The 20,402-nt window shown below is 36.7% G+C and overlaps 1 protein-coding gene across 1 annotated transcript in view; it reads left to right on the plus strand.

Annotated features, from left to right (window-relative positions):
• TTC21B (tetratricopeptide repeat domain 21B) overlaps window positions 1-20,402 on the plus strand; it is a 98,073-nt gene that overhangs the window by 9,786 nt on the left and 67,885 nt on the right. Inside the window, 8 exon segments of the mRNA NM_001102108.1 lie at window positions 6-172; window positions 2,281-2,403; window positions 7,194-7,351; window positions 12,691-12,775; window positions 13,859-13,957; window positions 15,344-15,536; window positions 15,956-16,053; window positions 16,337-16,537. Of these exon segments, the coding sequence (NP_001095578.1) occupies window positions 6-172; window positions 2,281-2,403; window positions 7,194-7,351; window positions 12,691-12,775; window positions 13,859-13,957; window positions 15,344-15,536; window positions 15,956-16,053; window positions 16,337-16,537 (1,124 nt within the window).

Below are 20,402 nucleotides of genomic sequence, written 5' to 3' on the forward strand. Positions count from 1 at the left end.
CCCAGATAGAGAAGCTATTCTCGAGTCAGATGCCAGAGTGAAAGAGCAGCGTAAAGGAGCTGGACCAAAAGTTTTGTACCAAGCAGGCTTGTTTTTGTGGCACATTGGCCGGCATGATAAAGCGAGAGAATATATTGACCGAATGATCAAGATATCAAATGGGAGTAAAGAGGTAGCTGATTTTCTTATTTTGAAATAGTATCATTAAAGAAAGCTTAATGTTTATATATTCAGTGGTGGTCTTTGTTATTGCCCACTCTGTGCTCACTTTATAAGTAACAGCTTTATTTTAATATTTTATAAAATTCTGGTTTTCTTAGGTTGCTTTTTTTAATGCAGTCTATTAGCTCTTGACGAGATGCTTCCTGCTTCCTTCCCTCCCTTCCTTCCTGTCCTTTCTCTTTCCTTCCTTCCCACTGTCCGTATTGAACTGCTCTAGGCACAGGACACCTATTATGTGCACTGTTAATAGAAAGATAAGGAATGCATAAACTTGACTTTCATGAACGAATCACCTAGCAGTGTTGTAGAGCACATACCCAGTTAATATTATGAGAAAATTGGCAAATGGAATGAGAAGTGTGATTAAAATGTGCAGGGAAATATTAGTTAGCATTTATTGCTCATTTACTTTGTGCCTGGCACTATTCACCCATTACATAAACATTAGGAGAATGAAGAAGAATTTCTTGAAGGAGGTAGTATTTGAGCTAAAATTTGAAAGAGGGATACAGTTTCCACCAGCAAAGATTATGGAAAAGGGAATTAGATATACCCAAATGGGAGATAATACGGAAATAAGGAAAACAAGGAGACATGTAGGTTCTGGGTACAGTGAGAACCTCACATCTGACCAGAGTTTAGGGTAAACAGAAGAGAATGGAAGAAAAGGTTGGAAAAGTAGATTGGGACAAATTGAAGGATCTTGATGGGTAGGTACAGACATTTGTATCTAATTAGATATGCATTAAGGGTCATTGAAGATTTTTAATCGTGTCAGTGTTACTTTAAAGTGAAAATTCAGAATGTGAATTTAGCAAAGGTTTACAGGATGAACTGGCCTGGGAAGAAACCAGAATGCAGGCCCCTTTGCAAAGGTAGTACTTTCTGCCAAAGGTTTTAAGGATCTACACTAAAATTATACAGTGGATAGGAACTTGAGAATTATCAAATACCTGCAGGAATTAACAACTTATTATAAATAGTGTAGGAAAGATACTGAGGTGTCGGATATCAAGGATGTCTCTCTGAAGTTTTAAGCCTGGACAATTCAGAGACCAGTTAATGTGGATAGAAAATACATTGGGATGAGAAAGTAATCTTGGAGAGAGATGATGTGTTTACCCTTAGACGTGCTATATTTCAGGCCCTGGCAGAACAGTGAGATGGAGACAGTAGATGAACTTTTGGAAAGAAGAGAAAAAATTAGAAGAGGTGTTGGACTAGAAATAAAAGTTGGGAATCATGCACAAGTTTGAAACAATTCAAATAAGGACAGTTATCTAGTGAGTAGAAGTAGCATTGTTTAAGAATTCTTACCTGTCTTTTCAGGTGTAATACAGGGAAGTAAATATGATCTTAGTTAAAGATTTAGAAGATTTAGTAATTCACCTAGAATTTTTTTTTTTACAAAGGAGCAGATTTCATAATTTTTTATTTGGCATTAAAAAGAAAAATAATATATGAGTATCCGTTTTATTTCTAATCCTATAAACCTTACAGCCCATTGGCTTACTAACATTTCTGAAGGTAAATGTTCATGACTGCTTCATTTTTAAATTTCTGAGGGCATTTTATCCTTATATTTGAATCTCACTGAACTAGTCAAAGAGAATGAGATAGTTGCCAAATTACCTTAATATTTAATAAATGTGAAACAAGGAACTTCTTCCTCATCTTATTTCATTTGGTCTGCTTCCCCCAAAAAAGTAACAAATTCTTATTTATGTACTGAATTACATGTTTAACAATTATTAATAATAGTTTATTTAAAAAGCCCCACGTAAGAATATTGGTTATTTAGCATTAATGGTTTTACAAACTTATTCATATTAATACTGGCTATAGTAGTAATCTTAAAGACTGAAACTCATAATAGTTCTCAAGACTCTAGGCTGGCAAGGGCTTGAAAGTGATTTTATTGTAGTCTTATTTTTTATAAGATTATTCAATAGAGTGATTTTTGTGACTGATTACAAATAAGAATGATGTAGCGTTTAATTCATCCATGTTTGTTTCTTTCATTTCCAAGAAAAAATAAAAGAATTATTTGTTTTACAGGGACAGGTTTTGAGAGCATGGCTTGATATTACAAGAAGAAAAGAACCTTATACTAAAAAAGCATTAAGATACTTTGAAGAGGGATTGCAAGATGGGAATGATATTTTTGCTCTACTGGGTAAGGTGAGTTGGAGTTAGATTAATAAAATGATGTTTTAAATTTATTTGTAGTATATCTGAAACCCAACAAAACTAAGTAGCTCAAAATGATGGTTTTAAATGTTGCTTTCAACTCTCAACTGCATTTGTATAGGATGATGAACAGTAAACTAAGGAAAAGTACTCCCTGCCAAATTCTTAAATCCTGGATCAATTTTATTTGTTTTTGCTGTTGCTGTTGTTGGTTGTGATGGTTCCTACATTATTTACTCACCAAACATCTATGATGCGTCTTAATATGTGTGAGGCATCACTCTAGATACTAGGGATACCCTGAGCAAAATAAAACGTCTTTCTTTCATGAAGCTTACGTTCTACCAGTGGAGAGAGACAGTAAACGAAGCGAGTTATGTAGTATATTAGAAGGTGATAAGTACAGTGGAAGAATACAGAGCGAGAAGTACAACTGGGGTATGAAAGCAGTTTTAAATGTTGTAGTCAGAGAAAGTGACATTTGAGCAAAGATGTATAGGAGGTGAGGTTTAAAGCCATGTGGGCCCCTAGGGAGAGCATTACAAATAGATGGGTAGAGAGTTCATATACCTTAAGGCATATGCCTTTAGTCTGGAGACTAAAGCACAATGAGTGAAGGGCAGAGAAGTGAAGGATTGAGGGAAGGAAGGTGAGTGTCAGGGCAGGTGGGTATGGATGGGATGGGGATGAGAGGCTGGCTCCTTCTGTAAAGCCCTTGGCTCTTGCTTTGAACCAGGTAGACTGGCAGCTGATGAAAAGAGAAATAACATGAACTCACTTAGCCATACGTTGGGAGGGATAACCAAGTGGCAAAGTCATTAGAAATCATTGGTGGGTGGAAATGTTTAATTTGGACTCTTTCTTCAATCCCACTGATGACTTTGAATGCCTTAAATTTTTTTTTTAATTTCAGCAAAAAGAAACTAAATTTATATTAGGAAAACAGTCTATTAAATTAGCGATTTGGGGGAGGGGATAAAAAAGAAAAAGAGGATTATTAGTGTCTTGGCTACTGCTCTTGTCAATTTCCAGGGCTAGTGAGCTTCTTCAGATGCTTGTCATCAGGACAACTAGAATTCGTGCTGATTGGACTCAGGTTTTGCCTAATGGCACTGCTAGAGCTTATGGACATATAGCAAGTTTTTTTTTTTTTTAAGTTTTTCTGTCTCATTTCTCATCCTCTGTAGTCCTTAAAGCAAAGCTAGTAGATAATCTTCTCTGGTAGGGCTATTTCAAGTGTTAATATAAGCAGCTTAGGAGGATTTTCCCTTTTCCTCTAATACTTTTTAGACTGGTTTAAATTCTTTTTCTGATATAACCCATTCCAATTTTGTATGTATTTTTCAGTTCATTCAGGCAGAGGCTTCCATTAGTTGAAGTCCAACCAGGAATGATATGAACCAATTATATAGCAAATTTAGTTTCATTTAATATGATATGTTTTCTGAATGTTGAGCTTTAAGGAAACGAAGATCATGGCATCTGGTCCCATCACTTCATGGGAAATAGATGGGGAAACAGTGGAAACAGTATAAGACTTTATTTTTCTGGGCTCCAAAATCACTGCAGATGGTGACTGCAGCCATGAAATTAAAAGACGCTTACTCCTTGGAAGGAAAGTTATGACCAACCTAGATAGCATATTCAAAAGCAGAGACATTACTTTGCCAACAAAGGTTCGTCTAGTCAAGGCTATGGTTTTTCTTGTGGTCATGTATGGATGTGAGAGTTGGACTGTGAAGAAGGCTGAGCGCCGAAGAATTGATGCTTTTGAACTGTGGTGTTGGAGAAGACTCCTGAGAGTCCCTTGGACTGCAAGGAGATCCAACCAGTCCATTCTGAAGGAGATCAGCCCTGGGATTTCTTTGGAAGGAATGATGCTAAAGCTGAAACTCCAGTACTTTGGCCACCTCATGCAAAGAGTTGACTCATTGGAAAAGACTCTGATGCTGGGAGGGATTGGGGGCAGGAGGAGAAGGGGACGACAGAGGGTGAGATGGCTGGATGGCATCACTGACTCGATGGACGTGAGTCTGAGTGAACTCTAGGAGATGGTGATGGACAGGGAGGCCTGGCGTGCTGTGATTCATGGGGTCGCAAAGAGTCGGACACGACTGAGCGACTGATCTGATCTGATCTGATCTGAATATGATATGTTGCATTCACGTGGGAGGCAATGGTCTAAGGAAGTACTAGATGTGCTCTGTTGGCATGATTTTGTTATTTTAAGTTACCAGCTATTCAGACAGATTCCAAGGGTGTCTATATATTTTTTAAAATTATCTTTATTCCTTTTTGCTATTACTGTATGCCGTTGAGAAGTTTAAATAATTTATTTTGACGCAGTCAGTGGCATCACTGGATGGTTCTCACACTTTTCCTTTAATTCTGTGGGAATATAATCTCAAACTGATTTCAGGAATGTATTGCAGTTACACTGTGCATCTGTTGAGGCAGATGCTCATTTTGAACTGAGATATTCTAGGACTAAATTTACTCCTGAAGGGGATTCAGTAACACGTTTTAAAAAACGTGTTAGGCCCCATCATCTGTTCTTAAAGCACATACTAATTTGTAGATTTATATTTTCTGACCATGAAAGTAATTACATGTACATTGTAGAAAAATTTTAGCATACAGTAATATCTGAATTAAAAATAAATATCAGCATTGGAGATAACCAGGTATATTTATTATATTGTAAATTACATCTCTGTTTCATAAGTATAGATCTACAAATTAACATAATGACCTTTAATGGCACCTGAAATCTTATTAAATGAATATGCTGTCATTTAATGCTACGTGGCCGTTTTGGGTTCAGTTCAGTTCAGTCGCTCAGTCGTGTCCGACTCTTTGTGACCCCATGAACTGCAGCACGTCAGGCCTCCCTGTCCATCACCAACTCCTGGAGTCCACCCAAACCCATGTCCATTGAGTCGGTGATCCCATCCAACCATCTTATCCTCTGTCGTCCCCTTCTCCTCCTGTCCTCAATCTTTCCCAGCATCAGGGTCTTTTCAAGTGAGTCAGCTCTTTGCATCAGGTGGCCAAAGTATTGGAGTTTCAGCTTCAACATCAGTCCTTCCAGTGAACACCCAGGACTGATCTCCTTTAGGGTGGACTGGTTGGATCTCCTTGAAGTCCAGTGGACTCTCAAGAGTCTTCTCCAATACCACCGTTCAAAAGCATCAATTCTTCGGTGCTCAGCTTTCTTTATAGTCCAACTTTCGCATCTATACATGACCATTTGAAAAACCATAGCCTTGACTAGACAGACCTTTGTTGACAAAGTAATGTCTCTGCTTTTGAATATGCTGTCTAGATTGGTCATAACTTTCCTTCCAAGGAGTAAGCATCTTTTAATTTCATGGCTGCAGTCACCATCTGCAGTGATTTTGGAGCCCAGAAAAATAAAGTCTTATACTGTTTCCACTGTTTCCCCATCTATTTCCCATGAAGTGATGGGACCAGATACCATGATCTTCGTTTCCTTAAAGCTCAACATTCAGAAAACATATCATATTAAATGAAACTAAATTTGCTATATAATTGGTTCATATCATTCCTGGTTGGACTTCAACTAATGGAAGCCTCTGCCTGAATGAACTGAAAAATAAATACATAATTGGAAAGTTGACAAAATGTCTTTGCTTTGTAATATGCTGTCTAGGTTGGTCGTAACTTTTCTTCCAAGGAGCAAGAATCTTTTAATTTCATGGCTGCAGTCACCATCTGAAGTGATTTTGGAGCCCCCAAAAGTAAAGTCAGCCACTGTTTCTCCATCTATTTGCCATGAAGTGATGGGACTGGATGCCATGATCTTGGTTTTCTGAATGTTGAGCTTTAAGCCAACTTTTTCACTCTCCTCTTTCACTTTCATCAAGAGGCTTTTGAGTTCCTCTTCACTTTCTGCCATAAGGGTGGTGTCATCTGCATATCTGAGGTTATTGATATTTCTCCTGGCAATCTTGATTCCAGCTTGTGCTTCATCCAGCCCAGCGTTTCTCATGACGTACTCTGCATATAAGTTAAATAAGCAGGGTGACAATATACAGCCATGACGTACTCCTTTTTGTATTTGGAACCAGTCTGTTGTTCCATGTCCAGTTCTAACTGTTGCTTCCTGACCTGCATATATGTTTCTCAAGAGGCAGGTCAGGTGGTCTGGTGTTCCCATCTCTTTCAGAATTTTCCAGTTTATTGTGATCCACACAGTCAAAGGCTTTGGCATTTTGGGTTACTTTAACTTTTTCTACTGTAAATAATTCTGCCATAAATATCCAGTTATGTCTTTAAGATAATTCTTAGAAGTGAAAATATTGAGATAGTTTTGCAATTTATATTGTTTATCTCTAAAATTTTCTTGAGGCGGAAAGTAATTTTTTTAAAAAGATAAAAATTTCTTAGTTTTAGATGCTACTTACAGATATCCTGGAAATATTTTATTCTAAAAGGTAATTTTTTCTGTTATAAAAACATTCTTTTTGATATGTTCTTTAAAATTTTTATCCTATAATTATATTTCTGTTATTTCAAGTGAATTTTAAAACAAAATCACTTATTGTATAAAATATTTTGATTCTGTGTGATGTTTCAAAATTTCGTTTGAATAGAACTTACTTTTCTGATTATAAAAGTGAAAACTATTCCTTACAGAAAGGTCAGAAAGCAAAAATATAGAAAATTTTAAGTAATAGAATTCTACCTCACCTGCTGTGACAACCTAAGTGTATATGATCACAGTTTTGATATCACTCTTTACTTTTTTCTCCCATTAGGCACAATGCCTTGAGATGCGCCAGAATTATTCAGGTGCTCTGGAGACTGTGAACGAGATAATCATGAATTTTCCAAGTTTCCTTCCTGCTTTTGTAAAGAAAATGAAACTACAGCTAGCTTTGCAGGACTGGGACCAGACGGTTGAGACAGCACAGAGGTTAAGTAAAACAAGATTTCACAAATATCTTTGGGTCTGGTTTTAATTTCAAGAAAAAAGAAAATCTATGTGTATTTTTTTCTTGTAAGATATTTTCAACTTGATTTTTTACAAATAATGTAGAATTGAAGAAAATCTTGACATTCCATTGTTTTTTAAGGACTGAATTTATTGATTTACATAAATATATATTAACACCTGAGTAGCTATTCTAAGACACTCTTAAGGTTCAGAAGGACAATAATTGCTGACCTCATGAAGCTTATATTCAAATGAGAAACCATGTAATAAGTAAACAAATAAGAAATTCTGTAGGGTGCTAACAAAGTTATAAGCTCAGTGGAGAAAAAGTAAAGCTGGAAAGTGAAATAGGGAGTTGGGGGAAGGGCTTCTATTTTATCAGCTGATCAGTGAAGGCCTCTGAGAAGATGCCATTGACAGAGGGAGCAAGCATGCAGACATTCCAGAGAAGGTTGCAGACAGAGGGGAACGCAGGTGCAAAGTCCTTGAGGCAAGAGTCCGTGTCATATGGTTAAGGGTGGGAAGGAGCAAGGTGACTAGGCGGTAACCTCAGAACAGAGGGTGGGAGGGGGAAGGTGTGCCAGGCTGGGAAGGGCCTTGTTCATCATTGTAAAGAGTTTAGTTTTTCTTCTGAAGTCTGAGGGCCTTGGATGGTTCCCTCTCTCTTCTTCCCTCTCTGCTTTTCCTTCTTTCTCTCCCACAGTCTCTTCTTTTTCTTCTTACTGTTAAGTTAATGAAACCAGGATTTTTATCCAGCAGGTATTCCATGATAGGAATTGTATTGGTTGTGTGCCATATTAGCATATAACTTGTTGCTTATACTCAGTTTTTCCAATAAATTGTTGACGGATCCAGAGGCTTGGTTAGATTCACATTCAATACTTGTTTTTGTCTGACAGTTAATGAATAAGTATTGATGTGTTCTTCCATCGAACAGACATAATCTCTGCATGCCTCTTTTTTGTGTGATACTAGTAGCAATTCATGCTTAATACTTGGGTATTTGGTTTAGGATTATATTATTGAAGGCAATGGCACCCCACTCCAGTACTCTTGCCTGGAAAATCCCATGGATGGAGGAGCCTAGAAGGCTGCAGTCCATGGGGTTGCTGAGGGTCGGACACGACTGAGCAACTTCCCTTTCATGCATTGCAGAAGGAAATGGCAACCCACTCCAGTGTTCTTGCCTGGAGAATCCCAGGGATGGGGGAACCTGGTGGGCTCCCGTCTATGGGGTCGCACAGAGTCGGACACAACTGAAGTGACTTAGCAGTAGAAGTAGCAGCAAGATTATATCTTTCCTTCTGCGTTTCTTAGTTAGAATACTCCTGTAAAGAAAAACTTCTGCTGGTTCGTTATCTAATGTTACAGTTCATATAGGAAAAATTGGATAAATGCTTGAGTCTTTGACCTTATTCCCAGGTTTCAGAAACAAGTAAAAAAGGCCCCTTGCATACCTAGCATTCTCCAGTGGTGATTAAGGATTTGGGTTTGTTTGTTTATGTGATATGGATTAAACTTTGAGTGTTTCTAACCATTTTGGTTATTATAGTTGCTCAGGTTGACTTGTCTTTGGTCATTAGTAGCTTCTTCAAGTCCTTATGACATGATCCAAAAGTCTTTCGTAGTGTCCGTACTGTTGCATATGGCAAGATAAACCAGGGTTATTTTATATATTTACTGACCCATTATAGGTATCGGCCATTGTACAAGGCAATCTAACTCCTTTTACTGAGAAGTGGTATTTGGAGGCCACAGTTTGTACATAAATAAGTTTCTGATGTTTATACTTTTCAGATTTTTTTCCTAGGCACTGTTTGTGGGCTGGGTGTTGGAAGTATCTATATAATAATGTGCAATATATATATATGTATCTTGGGGCATTTAAAAAATGATAAACAGACTTGTTATATGGTTTTTAAACTTGATTTTTCTTGAACTTAAATATTTCATTAGCCATGAATGGTGTCTTAAGGTGAACATAAATATAGTTTATTTTGTCTTTCCCCATTGATAGGCATTTAGGCTATTTTGAATTTTTTGCTATTCTAATTATTGTAGTGAACACACCCACCCACTCAGCCACACACACACACGTCTTTATACACATGGAGAAGTATTTCTGGAGGATGGTTTCCCAAATGACAAATTACTGATTTAAAGGGAATTTTATTTTTTAGGGTAAGCTAAGCTCCAGTGAAAAGTAGATACAAATATATGTTTATTTTTGTCATCTGTAACTGTTTTGAGTGGGTGTAAGACTTGATCAGTCAGCCTTTCTCCACCTTGTCTTTAAGGAACCTAAGTTCTCTCTGTCTTGCAACTCTGCCTTTACCTAAAACCTCATGATGTTGGTGTCCACCTGGTAAGAGAGGAAAGAGTGTGGAAGAGTCATTCTGCTTTTCTTAAAAATCCAGGCCCAGACATGGCACATACTGCTTGCTGTCACACTGGCCACGGCTACCTGCAGAGATGGCTGGGAGATTGGGTAGCCCAGAGCCCAAGCAGATAAGGCGAGAGTGATTTTGAGGAGAGAGTGCAATCCCTGCCTCAAATGTACACATTTGACATTGGATAAATACTACCGAGTTGTGAGAAACTATACTAATTTATACTCTCATCATTAGTCTATTGAATGTCCCCTCCCCTATCCTCAGGAATTTTGGCTATTGTCAATGTGAGGTTTTTTGTTTTGTTTTTTAAAAAAACAATCTGGTAGGATAAGAATGGTACCTTACTTTTATTTTTACTTCCTTGTTTGTGTTGCAATTGAGCATTTTTTTTTAATGCTAAAAGCTGTTTTTTCCCCCTGTATATTCACTGTATATTCACTTTTTTTCTTATTAATGAAATCTATCCGTTCCTATACTTCTAATGGACTTTGACATCTTTTAAGAAGTTCTCCATCATGTTTCTTTTCTGATGATTTTCTTGGCCTTTTGCAATTGACTATCAGAATAGCTTGTTTAAAAAAAAATGCAAAAACCTTATAAGATGTTGGGTTGAATTGCATGAAACCTATAGATTATTGGGGAGAATTTCTTTAATCCCAAATTAGTAGTATCTTTAGGCAGCTACTTATATGCAGCAAACAACCACACTTCTCAGGGCATGTGATAATATGTGCTCATTTCTTACTTTGGTGTGGATCATCTAGGGTCACTGACCCAGTCCAGATGTGGCTGGGGCTCCACTTCAAGTTTCATGTCCAGCTGAGAGGGCATGAAACCTCACTGCAGTTTGGACTCAGGTCAGCACTAAGGGTCTTCTCTGGGCTCCAGCCAAATAGCACCAGCTTTTTAGAGGAAGCCCTTCTCCTTGTGATGGCAGAGATGCAGAGGACAAGCAGAAATATGCAATGCCTCTGAAACAGGGATGGCGCACTGCCATTCCTGTCCTGATCCTATTGGCCAAGAAACAGCTCCAAGTTGTAGTTGGGGGCAGTGAAGTACAAGCCAGGATTTGTAGGAGGAACTGCTCAGTTACATGGCAGAAAGCATGTATCAGGGAGAGTGAAAAGCTGCAGCTAATAACATAGCATGCCATGCATGATAAGAAACCTAATGTGTTACCCCGTTTGTTCAGTTCCATCAGTTCTTCAATGCTCAGCCTTCTTTATGGTCCAACTCTCACATTCATATATGACTACTGGAAAAACCATAGCTTTGACTATATGGACTTTTGTCAGCAAAGTAATGTCTCTCCTTTTTAATATGTTATCTAGGTTTGTCATAGCTTTTCTTCCAAGGAGTAAGCGTCTTTTAATTTCATGGCTGCAGTCACCATCTGCAGTGATTTTGGAGCCCAAGAAAAGAAAGTCTCACTGTTTCCATTGTTTCCCCATCTCTTTGCCATGAAGTGATGGGACGAGATGCCATGATCTTAGTTATGTGAATGTTGAGTTTTAAGCCAGCTTTTCACTCTTCTCTTTCACCTTCATCAAGAGCTCTTGAGTTCTTTGCTTTCTGCTGTAAGGGTGGTATCATCTGCATATCTGAGGTTATTGATATTTCTCCTGGCAATATTGATTCCAGCTTGTGCTTCATCCAGTCTGGCATTTTGCATGATGTACTCTGCATATAAGTTAAATAAGCAGGGTGACAATATACAGCCTTGACATATTCCTTTCCTAATTTAGAACCAGTTTGTTGTTCCATGTCTGGTTCTAACTGTTGCTTCTTGACCTGCATACAGGATTCTCAGGAGCATGTAAGGTGATCTGGTATTCCCATCTATTTGAAGAGTTTTCCACAGTTTGTTGTGATCTACACAGTTAAAGGCTTTAGCATAGTCAGTGAAGCAGAAGTAGATGTTCTTTTGGAATTCTCTTGCTTTTTCTATGATCCAACGGATGTTAGCAATTTGATCTCTGGTACCTCTGCCTTTTCTAAATCCAGCTTGAAAATCTGGAAGTTCTTGGTTCACATATTGTTGAAGCCTAGCTTGTATAATTTTGAGCATTACCTTGCTAGCATGTGAAATTGTGTGGTAGTTTGGACATTCTTTGGCATTGCCCTTCTTTGGGACTGGAATGAAAACTTGGAATTGGATTGGAGTGACCTTTTCCAGTGCTGTGGGCACTGCTGAGTTTTCCAGATTTGCTGGCATGTTGAGTACAGCACTTTCACAGCATAATTTTTTAGGATTTGAAATAGCTCGTCTGGAATTCCATTACCTCCACTAGCTTTGTTCATAGCAATGCTTCCTAAGGCCCACTTGACTTCACACTCCAAGATGTCTGGCTCTAGGTGAGTGATCACACCATTGTGGTTATCTGTGTCATTAAGATGTTTTTTTGCATAGCTCTACTGTGTATTCTTGCCACCTCTTCTAATATCTTTTGCTTCTGTTAGGTCCATACTGTTTCTGTCCTTTATTGTGCCCATCTTTGCATGAAATGTTCCTTTGGTATCTCTAATTTTCTTGACGAGGTCTCTAGTCTTTCCCATTCTATTGTTATCCTCTATTTCTTTGCATTGTTCACTTATTTCTTATCTCTCCTTGCTATTCTTTGGAACTCTGCATTCAAATGGGTATATCTTTCCTTTTTCTCTTTTGCCTTTTACTTTTCTTTCCTCAGCTATTTATAAGGCCTCTTCAGACAACCATTTTGCTTTCATAAACACATTAAGATAAAGATCCAGAGATTCTTTTGGTTTTAAATAATGAGATTGATAATTTTTATAAAGGAGATGTCATTTTGCTAATGAAAATTACTTACTTAAACCGTGGAGTAATCAGACCAGCAAACCAACCTTGCAAGTTGTCAAATAATAATACATAATTTATTTCAACATTAACTGAAATTTTTTTTGCAGGTTGATGCTGCAAGATAATCAGAATTTGGAAGCACTGAGAATGCTGGCCCTTTACTATTTGTGTAGGGAGGGGGATATAGAGAAGGTAAGTTGTATTGTACTATATAACTTTCCTGTATTAAATATATGTTTAGTTACACACACATGCACATACTAAAGAGCCTTGAAGTGCTTTTAGAGTGTATATCATGGCAATTTTTAGTTGAGTCCTAGAAATATACCTTAACAAAGGTGGGTATCTTAAATCACCTAGTAAAGCAAAAGTATCATATAGTTAAAATTACCCTTGAAAGCTTTAAAAATTATTAATTACAGCAGATGCTGTTTTTATGTAAAAATCATGTGTCATATGATATATGATTAATGTAACAAGTGGTACTGGTTATAGAAGAGAACATACAAAATATAATTCATAGTACTTTTACAATTTTATTGAGTTTGCGTAAGTTAAATGGGTTAGGATGAAATCCCATTGAACCTTATAAGGCACACGTTTCTCTGGTAATGAACACATTGACTATATATTTTGGTTTATGGGATGCCAAAATCCACTCTGAAATCAATAATATTATAACAGATAATAGATTTAGACTCTTACCTAGGGTTAAATGGGTTAATGTGATAGTACTTAGTAAGTACTTCAGTAAATACTAGAAGAATCTTAGTAGGAGCATATCTGGAGTAAATTTTCCAGGCATTGAAATTATTTTTCAATAATCTGATTTTTTTGGTCTCAAAAATATTTTAAATATAATCCAGGCTATGTAGGTAATCCAAGGACTGACCTCATATAATATTAATGTTTGTAAATAAGTTATCATTCATATCTCATATGTGTCATAAATTATTGGAGAGGGAGCTTGGCACGTATAGTTAACTGGATATTATAGGTGTCTTTGAATATTTGGATATCACCCAAAGGTTTCTATTCAGTAACAACTATTAAAGAAGCACATTTTATAATGCAATTTTTACTTATAATCATTGCACTTTTTATGGAAGGATCCTTTACCTTTTTGTACCATATGATTTCATTGGAAGAAGGGGAATTGATAAAAGCAAAGATTTTTTTAACATATAAATACTGATTTACTAATGTACATGTCATGTATTATGCTATTTTTATTCTTAATGTATTTTAAAATTATACTGAATACTTTTGTTTTAGGCTGCCACCCAGCTGGAAAACTTAGGAAATGCGTTGGATGCCGTGGAACCACAGAATGCTCAACTTTTTTATACGATCACAATAGCCTTCAGCAGAACTGTAAGAGTACAGCAAAGCTCTGTTATTCGTAGCTGGCAATATAAAATTAGTCACAAATGTTGAAGCACCAAAAAGCATATGGCCTAGAGTGAAAATACTTGAAAATTCATAGATGTGCCTATGAATATGTGATACATTCTTAAGGGAGGTAGTTCAGAGGAGATACAGTTTCCAGCTATAAAAGGCCATCATGGAGGGTTCATGGAGGAAGTGGCACTTGTGAATCCTTTAAGAATAGGGAAGTGCCTTCCAGACGAAGGAAATGGAAAGTGATTTATTTTAACCAGAGCATAGGATTTATGACTAAGGTTGTTCTTTCCTTTATGTTTTTAAAACTGTTTTTTAAATATTTTAAAATAAGTAATGGAATATTAGGGTTGAGGAAATGGTTTCTGTCTTACTTTTTGTAATAGTAAAGAAATTATTTTTATGACAAACACCCATAAAGAGGTAATTGGAAATGGAATAGATAAATATAGCAGAATCTTAAAACCAATACAAGAAACGAGAGGATTGAAACTATGCTAGAAAAAAATAAGGAAAAGGGCAGACTGAGTAAAATAATTATTAAAATAAAGTTGAAAGAAAATAATTAAGTTTATTATTGTTAAATGACATGAATAAACTGAATTCTCTTAATTAAAAACAAAGGTTGTCAGATCATGTGAAATTTAGGGGAACTGCTCCCCATTACAGAAATTTGAGTTAGTGGGGAGTATTAACATTTTTTTATTTACCTACTGCAGACATATAATTGTTACTAGTTTACAGCAAATCAAACAATTTAGTAAGTAACAACTCTTCAAAGTAATGATGTTCAAAAAGTATATACTTTATTCTGACAACATTGCCATTTCCTGAAATATTTTTGAAGGCGTTTTTTCAAGAAGATTATAAGGCGTGGTTCTCACTAGTGGCACACTTGTCTTTAGGGGTAAATCAGATTCTTATCCTAGTTTTCAATGCAATAAAAGTTCAATAAAATGTATACATCTCTCTATATTATGCTATATCTACACACACACATATGTAAATATATATAAAACCTTAAATAATGATTTTCTTCTCTAATTATAAGACAGTCATGAGACAGTTTAAAAAGCGAGTTATAAAAAATATGCTTGTGGAGTAGCATAGAAGTAATACATTTTTCAAGAGAGCTGTTTTTTAAAAGCACTACTCATTAGGATGTTTAAGTTCTGATAGGATATAAACTGTTGATGCACTATCTAGATAGTAAATACAGTAGATTTATTATTCTTCTAATTTTTTCCCTATATTTTTCATCTGTGAAATGCAAATTATTCATATGTACATTTAGAAAAAACAAATTCTTCCATCTTCGTAGACTTGTTTTAGTTTAACTTAATTTTTTTTTCTTTTTAGTGTGGACGTAGTCAACTCATTCTTCAGAAAACCCAAACATTACTAGAAAGAGCTTTTAATTTAAATCCTCAGCTGTCAGAATTTGCTACAGAGCTTGGATACCAAATGATTTTACACGGGAAAGTGAAAGAGGCCTTGAAGTGGTACAAGACCGCCATGACACTAGACGAGACCAGTGTCCCTGCTCTCGTTGGTATGGCAGCTGCATCTATGAGCGTTCCTCATACAGAGGCAAACAACGATTGGTTTTAACACCTGCCTTTAAAGAAGAAAAGACATATCTTGTAGTTTTCTAAAATTAAACAGTTCTCTACTATCTACAGCAGAAAAAAATCATGTACCATTAAAAATAGAATTTTTGTTTCTTAGAAACTATCTGCAGGTAATAGATTTTTATGAGATAATTCCCATAAATTAAGAATTCCTTAGTAACTGATTTTATGTGGGTACAAAGCTACCCATTTCCTTTTACTCTTTTTCTTTTTTTAATCTAAAACTTTGTATTATGGCCGAAAAAAAAAAAAACCTTGTTTAATATCGTTTGTGTTAACTTGAGATGTACTTGCCTGAAATGATGTGGATTTTTCCCATTTTCGTCTGTTTCCTTTTTAGGATTTATCCAGTGTCAATTAATAGAAGGGCAACTACAGGATGCAGATCAGCATCTAGAATTCCTTAGTGAAGTTCAGCAGTCTTTTGGAAAATCGGCGGTATAGTATTTTATTTTATCAGGGAAGATTGTAACTACTTATAAAATATGAAATTTTAAATGTTTAAAAATTTAACAATGGGATTAGAGGAGTAATGTACTAATTTTAATATGTAGTTACATTTATTAATTTTCCACATGATGTTAAAAATCCAAGTAAACTAATATTTAAGTTTGAACAAATAATGCCTATAAATATCTCTTTGTATACATTTGAAATCTAAGTAGAAATAAATGGCTTTATAACTGTATGGAGTAATTTATGAAAACTACTTATTTTCCAGGAATTAACCTATTTACATGCAGTTCTCGCTATGAGGAAAAATAAACGACAAGAAGAGGTTATTAATTTGTTAAATGATGTCCTGGACACTCATTTTTCACAGTTGGAGGACTTACCTCTTGGCATACAGTATTTTGAGAAGTTAAATCCTGATTTCTTGCTAGAAATTATTACAGAATATCTGAATTTCTGTCCAATGCAGGTGTGTATTTCTGGGACTTATTTTCAAAGATGCATTTACATGATGTTTTATAAAAGGTACTAATTATGTTCTACAGATTAGACTATAAAATGAAAGTATTTCTATCTATATTAGTTGAAATAGTTTTTAATGAAAATATTTACAGTAATAATAACTATCAACTAATGTTTTGGTTTACAAATGTTCATTTGTAATTCATAAAATCTTAAAATCTTGAATTTAAACTATTAAAAGTCATTTAATTTAGGCACCCACCTTATTCTACTCCATAATATCCTCATTAAGTGTCCATCCCATCTTTGGATTCACTCAAAGATAAAGTTCTTATTTGTAACTATGATTATTAGACTGTATTTCCTGTGTTAAGTCAGATTTTGCTTTGTGTTAAAAAAACTCAGCTATTTACTGGTCCTCCTTTTGTTCTCTGCAGTGACATGGAGCAAGTCCAGTTACTTAGTGTATTCCTCATTCATAGAACAGACCTGCAGATGTTGGAAATTAATTTTCCTGTTTTGAACAATTCCAGGTTTCCAACCATTTCTTTTTTTATGACATAGTTTGAGATCCCTGGTTGTGAGCCTGAGGATATTCTTCATTTTATCAGTGCCTGATTAAGCTCACTGTTCCAAATATGGATTTGGCCTGAAAAATTTAGATCAGATTCTTTGCTTCCTAATTCTGGATATCCATCAGTTTCTTTTTTGTGAATCACATTACATTATCGACCCCTGTAGATTTAACAGTTAACCAGAGTCCTTAGACCTGTTAATCACTGTAACTTTGGACATAAGTGTCAGATCAGATCAGTCACTCAGTTGTGTACGACTCTTTGCGACCCCATGAATCGCAGCACGCCAGGCCTCCCTGTCCAATACCAACTCCCGGAGTTCACTCAGACTCACATCCATTGAGTCAGTGATGCCATCCAGCCATCTCATCCTCTGTCGTCCCCTTCTCCTCCTGCCCCCAATCCCTCCCAGCATCAGAGTCTTTTCCAATGAGTCAACTCTTCACATGAGGTGGCCAAAGTACTGGAGTTTCAGCTTTAGCATCATTCCTTCCAAAGAAATCCCAGGGCTGATCTCCTTCAGAATGGACTGGTTGGATCTCCTTGCAGTCCAAGGGACTCCCAAGAGTCTTCTCCAACACCACAGTTCAAAAGCATCAATTCTTCGGCGCTCAGCCTTCTTCACAGTCCAACTCTCACATCCATACATGACCACAGGAAAAACATAGCCTTGACTAGACGGACCTTTGTTGGCAAAGTAATGTCTCTGCTTTTGAATATGCTATCTAGGTTGGTCATAACTTTCCTTCCAAGGAGTAATCATCTTTTAATTTCATGGCTGCAGTCACCATCTGCAGTGATTTTGGAGCCCCAAAAAATAAAGTCTGACACTGTTTCCACTGTTTCCCCATCTATTTCCCATGACGTGATGGGACTGGATGCCATGATCTTCGTTTTCTGAATGTTGAGCTTTAAGTCAACTTTTTCACTCTCCACTTTCACTTTCATAAAGAGGCTTTTTAGTTCCTCTTCACTTTCTGCCATAAGGGTGGTGTCATATGCATATCTGAGGTTATTGATATTTCTCCCGGCAATCTTGATTCCAGCTAGTGTTTCTTCCAGTCCAGCGTTTCTCATGATGTACTCTGCATATAAGTTAAATAAACAGGGTGACAATATACAGCCTTGAGGTACTCCTTTTTCTTTTTGGAACCAGTCTGTTGTTCCATGTCCAGTTCTAACTGTTGCTTCCTGACCTGCATACAAATTTCTCAAGAGGCAGGTCAGGTGGTCTGGTATTCCCATCTCTTTCAGAATGTTCCATAGTTTATTGTGATCCACACAGTCAAAGGCTTTGGCATAGTCAATAAAGCAGAAATGGATGTTTTTCTGGAACTCTCTTGCTTTTTCCATGATCCAGCAGATGTTGGCCATTTGATCTCTGGTTCCTCTGCCTTTTCTAAAACCACCTTGAACATCAGGAAGTTCATGGTTCACATATTGCTGAAGCCTGGCTTGGAGAATTTTGAGCATTACTTTACTAGTGTGTGAGATGAGTGCAATTGTGCGGTAGTTTGAGCATTCTTTGTCATTGCCTTTCTTTGGGATTGGAATGAAAACTGACCTTTTCCAGTCCTGTGGCCACTGCTGAGTTTTCCAACTTTGCTGGCATATTGAGTGCAGCACTTTCACAGCATCATTTTTCAGGATTTGGAATAGCTTAACTGGAATTCTATCACCTCCACTAGCTTTGTTCATAGTGATGCTTTCTAAGGCCCACTTGACTTCACATTGAGGATGTCTGGCTCTAGGTCAGTGATCACACCATCGTGATTATCTGGATCATGAAGATCTTTTTTGTACAGTTCTTCTGTATATTCTTGCCATCTCTTCTTAATATCTTCTGCTTCTGTTAGGTCCATACGATTTCTGTCCTTTATCGAGCCCATCTTTGCATGAAATGTTCCTTTGGTATCTCTGATTTTCTTGAAGAGATCTCTAGTCTTTCCCATTCTGTTGTTTTTCTCTATTTCTTTGCATTGATCGCTGAAGTAGGCTTTCTTATCTCTTCTTGCTATTCTTTGGAACTCTGCATTCAGATGTTTATATCTTTCCTTTTTTCCTTAGCTTTTTGCTTCTCTTCTTTTCGCAGCTATTTGTAAGGCCTCCCCAGATAGCCATTTTGCTTTTTTTGCATTTCTTTTCCATGGGGATGTTCTTGATCCCTGTCTCCTGTACAATGTCACGAACCTCCATCCATAGTTCATCAGGCACTCTATCAGATCTAGGCCCTTAAATGTATTTCTCACTTCCACTGTATAATCATAAGGGATTTGATTTAGGTCATACCTGAATGGTCTAGTGGTTTTCCCTACTTTCTTCAATTTCAGTCTGAATTTGGCAATAAGGAGTTCATGGTCTGAGCCACAGTCAGCTCCTGGTCTTGTTTTTGCTGACTGTATAGAGCTTCTCCATCTTTGGCTGCAAAGAATATAATCAATCTGATTTCGGTGTTGACCATCTGGTCATGTCCATGTATAGAGTCTTCTCTTGTGTTGTTGGAAGAGGGTGTTTGTTATGACCAGTGCATTTTCTTGGCAAAACTCTATTAGTCTTTGCCCTGCTTCATTCCGTATTCCAAGGCCAAATTTGCCTGTTACTCCAGGTGTTTCTTGATTTCCTACTTTTGCATTCCAGTCCCCTATAATGAAAAGGACATCTTTTTTTGGGTGTTAGTTCTAAAAGGTCTTGTAGGTCTTCATAGAACCGTTCAACTTCAGCTTCTTCAGTGTTACTGGTTGGGGCATAGACTTGGATTACTGTGATATTGAATGGTTTGCCTTGGAAACGAACAGAGATCATTCTGTCGTTTTTGAGATTGCATCCAAGTTCTGTATTTTGGACTCTCTTGTTGACCATGATGGCTACTCCATTTCTTCTGAGGGATTCCTGCCCTCAGTAGTAGATACAATGGTCATCTGAGTTAAATTCACCCATTCCAGTCCATTTCAGTTTGCTACATTTGTCCCTATGAAATTTTATCTCTTCATACTTATCCCATAATTTCAGATTATTGTATCTTTTGGGGTCCTAACTGTCATCTGTTTTATATGGATCTTTGTTGCCTCTTGAGAAACCTATATGCAGGTCAGGAAACAACAGTTAGAACTGGACATGGAACAATAGACTGGTTCCAAATAAGAAAAGGAGTACATCAAGGCTGTATATTGTCACCCTGCTTATTTAACTTCTATGCAGAGTACATCATGAGAAACGCTGGGCTGGAAGAAGCACAAGCTGGAATCAAGATTTCCAGGAGAAATATCAATAACCTCAGATATTCAGATGACACCACCC

Source organism: Bos taurus, chromosome 2, assembly GCF_002263795.3.
Source record: "Bos taurus isolate L1 Dominette 01449 registration number 42190680 breed Hereford chromosome 2, ARS-UCD2.0, whole genome shotgun sequence".
NCBI lineage: Eukaryota > Metazoa > Chordata > Mammalia > Artiodactyla > Bovidae > Bos > Bos taurus.